Source organism: Corapipo altera, unplaced genomic scaffold (genome assembly GCF_003945725.1).
Source record: "Corapipo altera isolate COAL_440 unplaced genomic scaffold, ASM394572v1 65, whole genome shotgun sequence".
Classification (NCBI taxonomy): Eukaryota; Metazoa; Chordata; class Aves; order Passeriformes; family Pipridae; genus Corapipo; species Corapipo altera.
The window spans coordinates 10200440-10218161 of NW_020884891.1; the positions used below are offsets into that span (position 1 = coordinate 10200440).

The 17722-nt window shown below is 47.3% G+C and overlaps 1 protein-coding gene across 3 annotated transcripts in view; it reads left to right on the top strand.

Annotated features, from left to right (window-relative positions):
* The window catches only part of GAB3 (GRB2 associated binding protein 3), a 66775-nt gene that overhangs the window by 33820 nt on the left and 15233 nt on the right, over positions 1–17722 (top strand). For all 3 annotated transcript variants that reach the window (XM_027645447.1, XM_027645448.1, XM_027645449.1), the window contains exon 2: positions 10901–11204. In XM_027645447.1, the coding sequence (XP_027501248.1) occupies positions 10901–11204 (304 nt within the window). The remainder of the gene's footprint in view (positions 1–10900; positions 11205–17722) is intronic.

Here is a 17722-nt window from a genome sequence, read left to right on the forward strand (position 1 = left end):
ATGAAGTCAATAAGGATGTAAAAAAGAATAGAGGCCCACAGTGCATGTGGAGGATACGGCTTTTTCCCCCTGTGCTCACCCAGATCAGCTGAGCAGAAAGCCAAACACTGCTGCATTTCCTGACACTGAACCACGTTGTTATGACCAGGCAAAAGTGCTACAGCCTAAAGATTTGCGGCTTTTATTCTGATCCTGCCGGCTACTCTGCTTTTCTTCATTGGGTCTGACAGCGTGTTGTTGAAGGGTCTAGTTTTTTTAAAAAAAAAGCGGTGTTGTATTCCCCTAGTAAAAGAGTTACTTGCCCAATTTCCTGTTTATGCTGGAGCCACGGCATCATGTGAGCACAGACAGTTGTAGATAGGCTGGCGACTGTTGCTGACCTCACACCACATGTTCAGTTAACAAGGTGAAACAGCAAAATTTGCTCTGTGTAAAGAATACTGAGAAAACTTCCAGTTCCAAGTAAAATAGAGGGAGAGGGAGTCCCGATAGCTTAAGGCAGGACACAATCTCCAGGCAGTTCTTTCTAGTCTTTAACTGCTTTGCACATCTGTATTCGCATCGTGCTTGCAAGTGACAAGAAAGGGGATTAGCCCCAGCTCTATTTCTTTCCTTAGTGAAGCAGGTTTGGAGTCCTTCCATAAAAGCTATTAGTTAAGCAAATTTGCTCAAAATTTGTTCAAACTTCAGTCCCTTTGATATATGCATTTTCCTATACTTGCTTCTAAAAATGACTGAAGACTGCTGTAACTTAGCTAGCTTCGGTTTTCCAGCAGATGTTTATACCCAGCATTTGTATTTTAGAACTGTTGCTTCTTAAACAACCTGAGAGCAACCTATTTTTTATTAAGATCTCAAGGATCCATGTAGAATCTTCTAAAAATCCTTTAAGACTATGCAAGACTTTTGGATTAAAGCCATTCTAAGAAATCAAAGTTTAGCTCTATTTAGGATTATGTCTTATCACTAAAGTCGATATTAAAGAATCCAAATTTTACTTTTTCACTGACCAGAGGAGTGGCACCAGGCCAGATCAAAAGTCCTCTGTCCATCAACTTCTACTACCTTATGCAGGTAAAATGGATTTCAGATGCAAAAGTTTCACTGCATATTGTCTGAAGGCAAACACACAGGTGGGAGTGCATCCCTGTATGGAGGTGTATGGAGAAGCATCCCAGTTATCAGGAACACAGTGTAACTTCAGAGGCAGGTGTATCCCTGTGACAGGTGAACAAATCACATCATATACAGTCTGTAATGATCATGTACTAGTTGTCAAGTGCTTTAAGATTCAAAGGTGAAAAAAAGCACTCCAGAAATTTAAGCTGTATTCAGGATGATAATGTCATTTTAGGTACTACATATAAACATGAAGGGAGGGAATATGGAACTAAAACTCTTGGCTAGCTGGGGAGCCTATAAACATCCTCACATAAAGAGTCCTGCCTGTAAGTCTTCACTGTCAGGGAGCTTAAATGCCTGCAAAAATGTAGCAGCTGTCAGGTGGTGTCATTTGGGGGGCAGTTTAAAGGAATTAATGTTTCACTGTGTCTGCCCTCAGAAATTAAAAAATGTGCCAGAGGAGCGGAGGGCTCTATTTGGGAGGAGATCCTTGAATGGCTTTAATCACTCCAGTGCTGTCTTCTGCAGTTGGGACCTCTGCTCTGAGCTGCAACCTACTTTACATCCTATGAAAAGTGAAAAAGACAGACAAAACAAAACAGAGACTATGAGGATGCTCACGGTGTGAGTCACATCCACCCCTGGTGCCCCAGCAGTTTGGTTTCCCCCACCCAGCATCACGGCTGCCCGGAATGCAGTGTGCCAGGATGCAGGTGGGACAGGGTCCTCCTGCCTGCCCAGGGCAAGGGCAAGGTCAGCTGGCCAAAATCAGCTTCCCTCCACCCAGGGCTTTTGCTCACCCATCACAGGATCCTCTTGATGCGAGCTGGTTGCCCAGTGGAAGCACTGGCAGCCCAGAGGGAAGGCGGCCATCCCGGGGCCAAGGCTGCTCCCTTGTGCAGATCTCACACCACAGCTGGCTTTCTCTTCCTCAGCCTGATTTTTCGTCAGTTCTCCAGATCCCTTTGGGCACAGCTTTATAGTGATGCCGAGTCACAAAAATTCCGGTTGTTTCCTGAAAGCGTGTGAGAACATCTTTACCGTCTTGTTAGTCCCAATGAAACACAGCCAAGTGCAGCTGGGGAGTTACTTCATTTTTTTATTAATACCAACTGTGTCTTTTTCCTGGCGCCCTGCAGATGCTGCCGAAATCGTCGGCTGGTCCTGGTCTCTTGGTGCTCCTGACAAACCCCACTCAGCCACAAACCCCTTCCTGGGAGGTACAGCTCTCTGGGGCACAGCTGGGCTCCTGCCCTGTGGTGGAAATTAGCCATAATTTCATAATGGCTGATCCTTATGCATTCTATAAATGAGCTCAAAGAGGCCTGCACATATTGGCAGGGCAGCTCTTAACAAGGAAAGCTCCAAGCTGTCAACACCATTGCTGTTAAAACAGGAGGAAGAATAGAGAAGTGATGCCCTGGGTTGGCAGTTGGGAGGGCAGCTCATTGACTCCATGTCTGTGTCAGGGTGTCACAGCCTGACACAGAGAAAGAAATACACTGAAATAGGATTGTCATCCTGCCACCACTTCTTTGGTGTTTTGTTGCTGTGTATTTCACAGGTAGGGCTTTACCAGCCCAGAGGCATTTCCATAGCCACAGGACACTAGTAGGCAGTGAGCTCGGTGAAGCCTTCCTGGAGCAGTGGGGTCTTGCCTGCCCCACGTGTCCCAGGGCAGTGCCCTTCAAAGCCATGTGATACACTGCAGCCCCCCTAGGTGTTTTCCTGCAGTGGTAGGGTTTGTTGTAGCTGGGATCAAAGCCAGTGGGTTTTTCCCTATCGCAAGATCTTGTGGGATGAGATGCTCCATCATCATCTTCCCCTGCAAAATCCAGGGACCCATCTGGGCAGCATGACCACAGCACCAGGATTTCTTCTCTGCGGGACAGCCCCTTGAGATCCACCTAACAGGAGCCATGGGAAAAGCCAGGAGAGCACAGCAGTGCTGCTTCCCTTCAGACAGCAGTGTCCTGTCAAACAATTTCTACTCCTCTTAGGCAAGGGACTGTCACCTTGCCAGTGTCCTCAGAGGAAACCTCTAATCAAAATGCTTGTGAGAATCACAATTCTTGCTTCTTTACTGCTCTTACTAAAGGACAGGGGACATGATTGAAATGACATTTCTTCATCCAAGTGTCTGGCTCCTTTCTCCCTCCCCAAAATGCAGTGGTTTTACTAATAACTTTATTTTCAGAACTTGTTTTCTTACCTTCCACAAGGTTTTTAAGAAATTAAAACTCCCAAGTTTTTGGGTCACTACGACTTTGACCCTTCATGCCCAAACAAAGCCATTAGCATTACAAAGAATCTGCATGTTTATTAAACAGCAGTGACTCATTCTGTTGCAGATGTTTGTATATGTAAAGCACCGTAAATATTATGGATTAAGATGAAGAGCTGGCAATGGGAATGTGTGTAGGTTAGCAGGCCACGTAAGACTCTGGGATTTTTTTTCTCCTCTTTTTAAGTGTGTGTCATTTTTTCTTCACAAACCGCAGGTTTCTTTCTGTAAAACACAGAACAAAGGAAACCTGTCTGCTTCTACAGGATGTCCTCTTAGATGCTTTATTACAAAGCTCTCATTGCACTTGCAGTGCAGGAAATTTTTTGACTGGTATTTTTCATCAGTTGATGTAGCTGTATCACCTTGAAGGGAAGAAGGTATTTCCCCTTGCGCTATGCACCCGTCACATCTCCTCTGAGGAAGACTCATGCCAACTTTCTTGAAAAAAGGTTCATTTAGAGTCATACTGAAACTACCACAATCAGAAAGACAAGTGACTCAGTAAAGGACTCGTGACATAGCAGATGGAAATCCAGTGTTAGTCTGTATTCTGCCTTGAACTCATGTGATGGTCCCTGGTACAGGATGAGCCAGACCTTTTGTGCCAGTCTATGTGGGAAGTTGTTTTGTGTGGAAACACTGGTTAGCCTCAAACCTTCTTCCCACCAGAGCTGAGCCCTAACCTTGAGAAAATAAAGGTACAGTGGGCATGAACAGGCAGGGGAAGGGAGAACTGATGCCTTTCCAAAAGCTCCAGGAATGGACCTCAACTTCCAGAGATCCAAGCAAAGGGACAAAAATGACTGGAGAAAATTTCTCCTTCTATTCTCTAGGTTAAATAAAATTATGTGGCTGTAGAGGCACAGGAAGGGCCTAAGGGAGGAGTATCCCTCTCTGAAATTGAGTATTTATTGATTTTTCTTTCTCAGTCATAAACCATGAGTTTGAGCCTCTCACTGCTGAAGAAGTTTGTGAGAGCTGAGAAGAAATTAAGGGAGACAAAAATCCAAGAGGAGCATTAAACCAGTAGTTGATGGTCAATGAGCTCATCTGCTCCCAGAAAGCTGCACAGGGACACACTGGAAGGGACAAGCAGGCAGCCTCATCAGGGAGAGATTTATTATGCAGAGCTGATGGGTGCCGCAGATCAACAACCACAACTGAAACAGCAAAACCATAACTCCAGCTGGGGGAGAGGCTGAGCGGTTTAAGAGGTCTTTTTCATCTCAGATTTCTGTGAGTGAGTAAATGAAGTGTTATTGCAGAGCCCTGCAGGCTGCCCAGCAGAAGGCATGAGCCCTCCTGCAAGGGTCTCGCAGTCCAAGGAGTGTGAGTTGCACGAGGTTGCTCTTGAAAGAGTGGCACAAAGAGCTCCCAACAATGTCCTCTTTGAATACAATTACGTTTGCTGGGAGCTGGTCCTGACTCCTTCCTGGTACAGGCCCCTCTTGCAGGGACTGTACTCTGCAGTCCCAACATTTCCCACTCTGTGTAGGCAGGGAAACCTTGTTAACACATATGGTCTTAGTGGGCTTAGAATCAGCTGCTTACAAACCCATCTACATATGAATTTTAACTTCCTCTTTAAGTCATTTATAGGAAATGCTATAAAGTTCTGCCTAACTTCTTTTTTTTTTCCACAAGAGTATGTTTCAAAACTGTTCTCTGAAAAAGACAAACTGTGAAAACGTGTCTCAAGTGCTGGCACTCCCATGGGACCACCATCCTGCAGCTCTGCTAGTTCTCTTGCCCCCAGGATGCCTTCTGGGTCAAGACATGGGCCCACAGTGAGTGGCAGGAGGAGCACTGTGCACACCAGTGCTCCCAGCCCTCAGCCAGCTGTGGGAGGGAATCTGTGCCAGGCCCTTCGCTGGTGGGATTTGCTGCTCTCCTCTCTCCAAGGGATTTTGCAGGATGACACAATCCCAAATGGCCAAACCTTTTGCAGTCATCCCCATCGCTGAGCTCTCAAACTCCTCTTTCAGCCAGAGCAGACCTGGGCACCAGCACATGTCCTGTGCCCAGAAGCAGGGCTGAAAGGCCACCAGGCAGGCAAGGAGTCAGCACACGTGCACCCTTCCCTCTGCTTCCCCTTGCCTTCCCCCTTGCTGCATTCTGTAAAATGAAGATTATCCTCATGGGGGAGTCGTGAGCATTAATGTATCTAGTCAAGAATTTCAGGTTTGTTGGCTATTCTGTGTTTTGTTATTAAAACCAGAGAAAAACAAACCCCCAGGAAAAATTACATTTCAGGCAAATTTACCTCACTGAGCTTGTATGTGCTCCAATTAATTATTTAGATCTCAAATACCGGGTATTTTGTAAAAACAAATGAAAACATAGTCCTCAGGCAGAAGGTAAGCGTTGAAGATCTTTGGCCAAACCTTTCCAGCTCTCATTCTGCCTTGCTCACTAGCCAGCTGTTTTTCAGCACAGAATAGGTTTGCTCGTGGCCTGTTTTATCCCACACTGCTGTGGCAGATCAAATGCTCACAGGTAAGAGCAGCCCTCTAAACCTCATGCCACCTATTCAGCAGAAGCAGAGACATCAGGTTGTGGAAGGACTGATTGTTTTCTTAGAAACCCTACTGACATGGAAACAGAGCTATTCCTCTTCCCTTCAGAAGTGGCTCTGGAATTCCTAAAGTCAAAAATTCAGTATGAAGATGAAAACACTGATGGCTTGTGTTACAAAGCAATGTGCTGGCGGCTGACCAACAGTGCTGCAAATTCTTTCTTCCTTTTGGCACCAAACTATTTCACTTATGAAGGACAGATGAAAATTATTCCAGATTTATGTTGGCTCTTGTCTGATGCTAGTTGTGTTTTTCTGATACAGCCTCTCTCTAATGCCCACGAAGCTTTGGAGGACATATAAATGTATCATCATCCTATCATTCCTCATGAAGAAAAAATTATTTCAGGAGGCCCCCAAATAAATGTAATATTTTGTCTGGACATGTAGATCCTTTCCACAGTGTGAGTGAGGAGCCTAGGCTGAATCCCAGGAATCAGTTCCTATTTAAGTAAATGGAGTGCAGTATTTCACCCTTAAATTGATCCAAATTCTATTGTAAATTTGGCAGTATGTGCAGCTCCAGACTAAATATTGTCAGATATTATTGGCTCCAATCAGCTGAAATAAATCCCTCCTCACCACAGCACCACCATTCTGGCCCTGCTGCCTCCTCAGGTGCTCAGTGCCTTGTGTTGTGGTGTCAGCACAGGGTGAGGGATGGAGAAGGGAGGCACATGCCACACCCCATCACATCTGTCGGTGAAGGTCATGCAACACAGGCACAAAAACAGGGATGGCAGGAAGAACTGTAACAGGGAAAAGAGGAGGCAGCCTTGTGATTGGAAAGGGTAAAAAGAAAACTATGTAAAATCCACCATGCTCTGCCACAGGGCTGGGGTGGGCAGTGGGGAAGGGCATGACTGCTTGCCTTGCAGACAGGGAGTGCGAGGTGCCTGGCACCCTCTGCACTTGGCTGAATGATCTGACTGGGTCCCTGTGAGCTAAAAGCTGCTGCCAAAGGCTTGTCTGGCCAAGGCTTGCCACAGCTGGGCTCCCAGTGACCCCAGCGTGCTGCCTCCCCTTCCCCTGGGGAAAAGAGATAATGTAGCAAATTGCAGGCAAACTCCAGGAAAATGGGGAGAGGATATTTGACTCGGAGATAAAAGCCTCCTGCTTTTAGGTGTGCCAGAACCAAACCCCCTGCTTTGCCTACACCACGGAGCGGGGCAAGTCCTATGAATTGGCAATGGCAAACCTGTTCTTGTCCTCTTGTAGGCATGCTGCAAGTGGCTCAAAACCCCTGTGCATTGTAGGATAAGCGAAACTGTTTTGAAGACAACATTTTGTGAGTAAAGGCACATATTGAGCAAAGTTTCAGAATGGAAATGAGAGAGACAGTGATGGGACTGGATATGTCAAATGAGAGGAGATGGTCCTTCAACCCCACCCACGCAGGCAGCTGTGTCATTGTGTCAGCAGCTGATGCCACTTGTTCCCTAGAGAGTGGAGGACAAAGAAAGGAGCCTGGAGAAGCAAGGTGTGAGTGCACTGTGTGTGTGTGGATGCAGTTTGATGGTACAGTTAAGCTGCTGTTTAGATGTTAAGAGCAAAGCACCCAGGGAAGAGCTGGTCACATCCCCTCCCACTCTCCTACCCCCTCCCTGATGCTGGCCTGTCTGTGTTCAGCCAAGGCTGGGTGCTGGGGCACTGGGCTGGCAGCACTCCTCATTTCCCAGTGTTGGATGAGGCAGTTTTGCCCCCTGAGATGGCTCCCTTTGGTGGCAGGCATGGAGCACCCCTGGCACAGGGCAATGGGTGAGCTTGACAGGTGGTTCCAGCAGATTCCCCATTGTCCTGTGCTGCTGCCACCCTGCCATGGCACCTGCACTGCTTTCAGGAGATGAGTGCTTATATGTCCGTGAAGATCTGAGCCCATGAATGCTGATTCACCTGCACTGCTGACTCAGGCTGCCATCCCTCAGCACCTCTCCCTCCCCTCCATTCCAGCTTCAGCGGCGGGTTAGCAGCACAGGCAGGGTATCTGCTTTGGTCCCTACAGCTCACAATGAGTTACCACCACCAGGCTCAGAGACATTAATATTTGGGGCACTGAGGCAGCCAGGGACTGTTGGCTTGTTTGAGTTTACAGTATCACCAAAGGGCAGTTCCTCTGTCTCACTCCACCCCCGACTTCCGGCATGTTTCCTACAGTCCATGTGTTACCCCCACAAGAAAAATCTACTTGTTTTTCAGCTGGACAGGGGACTGGCTGGCTGCATGAGCCCCACCACGAGCCTGGGGAAGGTGGTGAGGGCGGCCCTGCAGGAGATGGAGAGGGGAGCCCACCCTTCCCAAGGGCAGTGCAGATTTGGGCAGCTATCTGTCGCTGTTTCCCCTCAGCCCTGTTTTCATGACTGCTCAGCTACAATAGCCAGTCTTTTCTCTGAGAGCCCTGCTCTCCTCTCCCATCATAAACCACTCTGACCAGGCACCTCTCCACCTCCAATCTCACAGCTCCAGCCAGACAATAAACTTGATCAAATGGTGTATCCACGGGGAAACAGGTTAAGAGGTAGCTTCTCAGCCAGTACAAACCCAAGCTAGCAGACCCTCAGCCACTCACACACACCTCAGCCAGCCTTTGCCTCTGAATGGACTTTTCCACAAAGCACAGCAGCAGTTTTCTCTTTCCTCTAACCAGCTGCCTGGGCTGTGCTAAACCTACAGACTCCTTTAGACTCATGAAAATTAAAATGCTTGAAAATGGGAACAGGCTCTGGGCTGTCCTGCCTTAGGGTGTTGTACCAGCCACCCTGAACCCTCACTTTTCTCCAGCTGTCAGCTAGGCAGACTATTTCCCCCATCCCCTCCCTCCTCAGCTTGCTCATAAGCAGGTGATTTCCATCCAATTTCCATCAGCAGAAGCATTTAAGCTGCAGGGCTGGCAGCTTTGGGAGAGGAATAGAGAGTGGTTTTGCTGTAGGTTTGATGGCTTTTTCCCTTTGCTGCTTTAGCAGCCCACTTCTCTGAGGGGCAAAGGAGCAGGTCTTGTTTGGCTCAAGGCTTCTGAAGCATTTCTCTTTGGTTGTTTAGGGGTAAGAGTTAGTTACAAGATGTCACCTTTCTGTCCCGATTCATATGTGGAGAGTGCATTAAGCCTGTGCAGAACTTGGATTGCAGGTGACAGAAATGGGGGCTTTTTCTGGGACTACATATGAGGCACCTCCTGGGCTGTGTTCCACTGTCACAGCTGGCTAATCCAGAAATCTCTTCATTTAACATTTTTTTTTGTTTCTATTTCCTGTGTGTGTTCTTTTGTTCCTGGCACTCCAATTAGACTTGTTTAAGATACATCGGTAATCTCTAGCTACTTCCAAAAGAGACAAAATCACTTTCAAACCTCAGCAGGTCAGTGGGGGCAAGAAAACTTTCCTTGTGCAATACACTTTGCTCCTCACCTCTGCTTCCTCTTTATTCCTGATGTGATGCCCCACTCTGTAAAGCCCTCCTGTACACAGGTTTGTTCAGCCTTGCAAGAGCTTCCTCTGTGATATTCTGTTCTCTACTCCCTGTGTACTTTTTTTGAAGAATCATTTGCTTTCAAAATAGATTGAAGTACTGCCAGGCTGAGCTGACTTACTTCTAGATAAATTTCTGGGTGAATATTGACAGACTGTGAAAAGCTGGCTGCACTGCAAGAAACTTTCTTTAGAGTAAGAAATAAAAATGCTTTTTCTTGACAAATGATTGTAGCTAACCTTTGCTGATCATTTTAACTACCACCATGCCCATGGGAATTCAGCATCAACAAAAGCTGTAGTGCCTGGTTTATCCTAAACTGTGCCAGTAAGGACTCTTACATCTTAGTGAAAACATCCTGAGCTCAGTTATTTTGCCCTAAGGCCGAATGGTTGCCTCTCTTTAAACTGACAGATACACCCTTTGCAAAATGAACAGATTTTTAACTCAAACACAAGCTACCACCCAGATTTACATCGTTGCAACAAAGGCTGTTTGCAAATAATTATTGAATAAGATTCAGGTAGGGAGGTTTATTCCTGGGAACTTGCATATAGCTTTATGAAGTGATGCTGCATCTGATGACATCTGATGCTGCCAGGACTTCATTTAAGCCTGTACTGGATCCATATCTTCAGTCACAAGGGTCTGAAAATGTCAGGTTTGGTTTGGGTTGATAGAGCCTGTGTAAATAATCATCCTTTTGTAAGGTGTTGAAATTTTCTCTTTAAATGCTACAGTTTCCTTAAGGTTTGTTCTGGGCTTTCAGAAGTAACTGGCAGCTCATTAACAGATTTTTATTAGCACTGAAAACCACAGGAGGGAAACTGCACAGGTCATCTGGAACCCTTGGCTTTGGTAGGCAAAAAGCACTTGTTTCCAGATATGTGCAGTCCTAGGTGTTTTCATTTCACAAAGAAAAATGTCTTTGTGGAAAAATCTCTTATATGGATGAGGTGGTGAAGCGTTGGATCATTTTGATTACAGCATGCAGGCAGGCTGAGGGGAACAGAGAAGTCTTGCTCCTCTTGCCTTCCAAAGGGACAACCCTCTGCCTTTTTTCTGGTCTCAAATGCAAGCTGATAGCAAGCACATCAAATCAAAGTCATGATTTGGCCAGTTTATCAAAACAACTATAAAACCTGAAAGAAAACAGGCATGGAGTACAAGTCCTATGAGGAGTGGCAGAGGGAGCTGCAGTTGGTCAGCGTGGAGAAGAGGAGGCTGAGGGGGGAACCTTCTCTCTCTCTACAATTCCCTGAAAGGAGGTTGTAGCCAGGTGGGGGTCGGTGTCTTCTCCCAGCTAACAAGCAACAGGGCGAGAGGAAATGGCCCCAGGTTGTGTCGGGGGAGGTCAGGAGCTTAGAGATCTTTCCCCTTAATGGGTCCATGTGTAGGCTGGTCGATGTGTTACATGTTTGGCACTGAAGGAGCCCTGTTTGTGCCCCTCGCAGGCGTGGCGGAGGCGCTGGTTCGTGCTGCGCAGAGGCCGCATGAGCGGGAACCCCGACGTGCTGGAATACTACAGGAACAACCACTCCAAGAAGCCCATCCGCATCATCGACCTCAATGAGTGCGAAGTGCTGAAGCACTCGGGGCCCAACTTCATCAAGAAGGAATTTCAGAACAACTTTGTCTTCATTGTGAGGACCACCTACCGCACCTTCTACCTGGTAGCCAAGACTGAGGAGGAGATGCAGATCTGGGTGCACAATATCAGCCAGATCTGTAACTTCGGACATCTAGAAGATGGCACAGGTAGGATCATGCTCATCTTGGAGGCTGGGAGAATGCCCAGGGGTGACAGGAGTCATGGACCCTGCTGGCTGGTTGGGCTGGGCAGGTGTAATAGGGCTGTGATTCCTACAGCTCCACCCAGCACTGAGATGCTGCTAAACCCTCATCTGAAAGTTCTCAGGGATCTCACTGCTGCTAGGTGGAAATACTGACTGGCTGCTTGGTCTCACTTTGATGAAGCCATTCCTGCTAGAACAAACAGCAGGTCCTTAATAAGAAAAGGTACTGTTTATGTGAAAAGCCGACTGAGTGTTATGTTCTGGGGCCGTTTATTTCATTACGTGTCCTGTATTTATTTAGTTTGGATTAATGTAAGACACCTGTTCCAGGAAAGTATCCTGCAAAACTCCCACTTTCTCAGGCATTGCTGGATGTGGAATGTGCACAGACTTGGGTGTATATGCATGTACATAAATCAATGACAGAAATGGTAAGCTGTCTTAGTCTGTTGATGAGACGAAATAAAGAAAAAGCAGAGGATAGGAGAGCATTAGAAGTGTGTATCTAGACTTAAGAGATGGTCCTACCAGTGAAGCATAAAGGCAGCTGTTTTGCTAGGCCCTACACCTGTATGTGCTCAGCAGGGTGAATTTCTTGGAAAGCTTCCAAGAATTAACCACTCCAAGATGGATGTAGCCAGTAATTAAAGTCAGGACCTGTATCATCATTAACTTACCTTTTAAATGAGACAATTGGGCTCAGATAACAGCAATTTGTCTTTCCCTTGACATTTCCAAGAGGCAGATACAGCAGCAATTTGAGAGTTTTAGAGGAAGTGAGTCAGAATGAAGTCCTTCAGTATGATAAGAGGCAGTGCAAGAGTAGAAAAGGGTGGCAATGGAGGGACTTGATCCCAAGGGCAGTAATATGTTTGGGGGTATTGTAGTGTGGCCAGGCAGGTTGTCTTGCCATGGTCTCTGTGCTGCTGCACTCAAGAGTGTTACTGGTGTCTGCAACTGCTGCATGGCCACACCATTACCTCATAACTTGAAAGGAAACAAAAGGCTATGGGAGAGGCTTTATTTTAATCTATCACGGTTCTTGGTGTTCCTTAACCTTCTCTTGGGTAGTGTCTTCTGAAGGAAATGTGAGTGTGAAGAACACTGCAGTTGTCCTGTGACAAATGTGATATCCGTTCTTTTCCCATTCGCTTTAGAAACCACCAGAAAAGTGTGCTGACAGATTTTCATGTCAGTACAAGCTGCCCATGAATACAAATTCTGAACTAGAGCTGGTAGCTTTGAGGGACTGGCATCAACAGCCCTTTGGAGCTTGGATGTAATTAGGGATATGCAGCAACCACCTTCTTCGTGTTCTGCCTTTGTTGACACTGAGATGTTGCTCTTGCATTGTTACTTCTGGTGCAGGATTATTTTAGAAATAGTTTTACCAATTACTCTGAAATTAAGGTAAGCCCTTCCACATAAAACAGAAGGGAGAAAAATAATTTTTGTCTCTCGAATGTGTAAGCAGCCTTCTCCTGGCACTGCATGAAGGTGTGCATAGAGGGATGTGATCTGTGGCAGAGGAGCTAAGACATTGGATGTCCCTGGATAGAGGCATTTATCCTGGGAACTGCCTGTTCTGTTTTACTGTTGCAGTGCAGCATTGCCTGTAAGAATTGCACATGGGCAATACTCATAGTATTACACAGTCGTGTTTCTCTCCCAGCAAAGATTGCCAGTGTGGACACTGATGGATGAGAAATGGCAGCTCTTGCAGCAGCAGTTGGGAAAGCTGACATCCCAGCTTTCCAAGGCAGACATTGCCCCACCCAAAGTTCAGCAGTGCAGAGCGTTTGCTTTGGTTCAGTGCAACGTCTGGCACCTGAACTTACAGCCCTCATCGGGGATGGGGTGAGCTAAGCCTCCAGACATGCACTTACTGTATCTCTAATGCCAAATAGCTCATAAGAGCTTCTATTTATCCTGCAGCTCATGCTGGTGAGCTCAAGTCTGGGGTGTATTCAGGTCAGGCTGCTGGGCATATTCAGATCCTCTGATTTAAATCTACATGGCTCCACAAGTTGCACATCATATTTCAAACAGTTGCTAATTGCTTCAGCTTTTCGGAAGCTCCTAAATCCCCCAAGAGCCTGTAGATTTAAACAAATTACCCTTAAAAATTAACGTTGGAAGAGAAAAGCCCTATTAAATGTCATATGTTTTTTTAACTTGAATGTTACCATGTTAAAAAAATAATAGTCCCTGATACGAATCATCAGCAGAAAGACACAACCATTGCAGAAAATTTTAATACGTTGTTCTGCCTTTTAAAATGAAGCTAAAAAACAATATTATATGTTGTGAAATCAATCATTCTTAATCTCTGCATGTCTAAAAATTTGCTGTGACTTTGAGGCTAAAACCCAATCTGCTGCTTTCTTTGTTTAATGCACAAAATGCAGCCACAGGTTTAGACAGTGACTCAGCTTTAAACACTGTCCTGTCATTCCCAGTTAGTCCCTTCCAGTAGCAAGGAAGCTGGATGAACAGCTGATTTCCCATCAACAGAGGCCTCCAGTATGGGGTGTTAGCAGCCAGATGCAGAGCAAAGTTACCAGAGCCATGGCTCCTGTGAGGAGAACTTTGTTGTCAACAGGAGAGGCACGGCTGAGAGACAGAGATGAAATGCAAGATCCAGGCAGATGTCAGGAAGCACCTGGGAGGGCGGCTGTCGGGAAGGACTTGCCAACAGCACTCAGCACACTGCAACACTCAGCTGCCACAAGGAACTGTGGCACTGACTGTGTTGGAAATGACAGAGGAGGTGGCACCTTCGGAGGAGTCAGCTGGGGGAGAGAGGAAGAGGCCTTGCTCCCTGTTTTCCTTCCATTTTTATATAAAATCTTGCTTTCACCTTTGGGGAAGTCTCCCAGTAGAGCAATCATTCTCCAACCTCCATGGACCCATGGCCATGCAAGGGATCAAGAGGATGCTTGGCCCAAGTGGTTGGGGCAGGGAAAGGGATGAAATGAGGTGGCTGTGGGAAATCAGAGGCACAGTTTACCCAATGTGCAAGCTGAAACCATGACTAATTGATACAATCTAATATAGCAGCTTTTCACTGGAGAAACTGCTGGGAAGGTTATTTAACCTGTTTCATTAGGAAGCCTTACTGTTAAAGATAATGCTCTGCCAGGCTGTGCCTTGGCAGGCAGCTCCTCAGCCCAAGAGGGGCCTTTCATCTTGGGTTTCACCTTTAAGCGAACCACAGGTTCCAGATGTAGTTCAACATCCTCTATAAACACCTTGCTCATCCTGGATGCATCCCTTTCCTGAAGATCCCAGCTGATCTCCATCTCTTCCCTGTTGCTCCACTCTCTCCCACAGCACCCAGGGCCACAGTAGAGCAGGATGTCCCTGGAGAGACTCCCCTATTGGTGCCCTCCCTGCACAGCACGTGGACCATGATGTTGGCAGGATCACTTTAAGGGATAGGTTATCCTTGGGTCCCTCTTGGCTGCTGGCAGTTGAGTTACAGCATTTCTGCTCTTCTACCTCTCCCTCACCTCTTGTTGCTGTGTTGTTCACACTCATCCTCACCCACTGCTGGGAGCTTCTTCCATTCTGCCTGCTCCCCTGATGGTTTCTTTGCCTCTTTAAATGTGTCTCTATTTTATTTTTTAAATTATTTTTATTCTTTATTTTATTTGCCAATGTGCACAGACATTGCACATGGGCAAGGGATGGTTTGATTCCCCAGGGCCTTGTTGCAGCCACACTGGGGAGCTTCTCTCCCAGCCAGAGCAGCATGCCAGGAGCAAGGGGAGCCAGGGTCTACTCCCTCTACTCTCACCTCTCCACAGGAGAAAATCCCTTTTCAGCTGCACAGACTCAAGGCTGCTGTTTGATATCAGGCTCTGGCCCCTAGCCAGGAGGAGTGGGTTTACCTCTTTGGTATGGCTGTGTAGCTTTGGGGGGGCTAGAACCCCCCATTTCACCATGTCCCTGCACTGCTGTTGCACCATTACAATTCTTGAGGGGTGGGCTGGGGTCTGTAGTAGGGGGGAAACCTGCATGGTGACTTTCCCTATGGTGCAGAGCATCCTCTATGGTGACTTTCCCCATGATGGCAGGGCAGTAATTTTTTGGGTTAGTAGCCACAAAAGCAGTTATTTTGGCAGCTGAAGCCTCCTGCTGTCTCTCTGGCAAAGGGTAGGGCAGGCACCAAACCTATTCTCTGCCTTCTCACCGTTAAAAGTAGCCATGCATAATTTATTCTACCCAGCTGCTGTTGCGGTACAGCTCTAATGCACAGGATTGGGTTACCAGCAGAGCTGGCAGGGGCAGGGACAGCCTGTTAGGAGCTGACTGCAGGTTCCTGAGCTCCTGAAGGTTAGAAAAGGGCGGGTCTGTACTGTCCCCATCCCTCCCTGCTGCTCACAACCGTTGCCATGTGGTCTGCAGCTCACAGCCTTTCCTGATGGGATAATCCATGGCTAAACCCTGTGAGTACCAGATGGAGTTCAGGCCTGTTCGTTCTCTGTGTTAATAACCAGAATGTCATTAATTTCTTTCTTATGCACTGTGGCAGTTTTAGTTGTTGGTTTGGGCTTTTTTTAATGTAGTCAGATGGTGATGTGAACATGCTTTTCTGAGATCCCTAGAGAGTCAGCCCAGTGCATATTTGATCATTGTCAACTTGCAAGACAGCTCTCCGAGTCCAAGATTGGAGAGCAGAGTTACTGTCTGAGCCAGCACGATGAACAAAAGTTATTTTTCAGATGGGAAGCCTGCAGCCCTCAGCTCTGCTTTGCAAATGTGAAACCTTGTAAAAGCCATTCCTTCCAGATGCTCACTGCTGAAACCCTGCTGCTATAAGCACCTGCTCAAAATTAAAGCAAATCCTTTGCTTAAGCTTGAATTTAAGCACGTGCTTATATGCTTTGCTGACCTGAGGCCCACCACTGCCCCAGACCTCCAAAGCTAATGGAAGGAAGCAGCAGTGAGTGCATGCTGGTAGAAGGGAAGGAAAGAGGCAGCTCTCTCCCCAGTTCAAAGGGATGAGATGTGGGATAGTGCAGGGAAGGAAGATCAGCTCTTTTGTTCTTCTTCTGACTGTGAATGTTGCCGTGGTTGACACGAGACTCTGGGTCATTAGAATCATACAATATCCTCAGTTGGAAGGGACTCACAAGGATCATTGAGCCAAACTCTTGCCCCTGTACATGACAGCCCCAAGAAGTGCACCATGAGAGAGTTCAGTTTGTGTTTAGTGATGTTGCTGTCTAACCACCCAAGTCTTGGCAGCCCCCTCCATCCCTCCTGATCTGCTTGTACATATACCCAGTACCTCCCAGGGCTGAGAAGCGACTACAACAACCTGGTACAGTGCCAAGGCTTGTGGCTCTGTCGAGCTAAGGACTAGGCTGGACCTGCTGGAGCATCTCAGGACCTCCTCACACAGTGCAGGATGTGACCTGCAGGCTGCATGCAGCTGGTTCCCAGCTTTTCCAGCAAATTCTGGATATTGGCGTTAGAGAAATCTGCCATCCTGCAACACTTTGGAGACATGTTTATGTTTGGCATGGTTTTATCAGCAGTGGCTGTTTTCTTGTGTTTGTTTTTGCTGTGGGGTTTTTCGTTTTGAAGAAGGGTTTTGAGGCTTTGACTCAGGCAGTGTCTGCACCTCAACCAGAGAGATGGGCACCCACTGCCGAGCCCTGCAGGTGTTGGGGACAGTTGGGACACCCAGGGAGCACTGCCTGGTCCCTGCACAGCCCTGGTGAGGGAACTGCCATGCAGCAACCTGAAATTTCATTAGAAAAATCATATTCTCTAGCTGAGGACTTGTGCTCTTGGTGCTGCCATTTTTGATTCCTGCCAGGAGCAGATGCTTTTAGGGAGCTGCTCTGCAAAGACCCTTCCCACTCCGTTCCTTGCGTGGTGGGAGGTCCAGCTCGCACTGAGGACTTGATTTTTTACATTGAAATGCCCCAAAAGCTGGGCCAGAGGCTGTGTTTAGCCTTAACTCTGTATGGTTCAGCCATCACTCCTTCATCCCCCCAGCTATCCAGCAGGGCTGGAGGTCGGGAGAGGAACAGAACCAGACTTATCTGTGCTGCCTAGCAGTTCCCAGGCCAGATGGGCCTGAGTGCCTTGGCCACATGCTGCCAGTGAAGGGTGGTCTTGATGGTCTGAGCTCTGGGCCAGCCCCGCTGGCTGCAGCCCAGAGCTGTTCCTCTCCTACTGTCACCCTGCTCTGTGCCAGGGTGACTGGAGTGTTATGCCTAGGGAAGGTGTCACTGAGAACAGGCTCCCTTGTGTCTTGTGGCCTCCAGAAAAATAGTGTTACTTTTCTCAGCAGAGCCAAGAAGCCTGCAGCTGGGCAGAAGCAGCTACACTACAGCTTTCGTGGCTTTGATGTCCAGCCCAGAGAGGCATAAGGAGTTTGCAGGCAAGTTCAGAGCTTGTCTGGCTACTCCATGAGCTGCAAAGCTCCATTTTGTCCACTGAGATCTAGAAAATGGGAGGAAA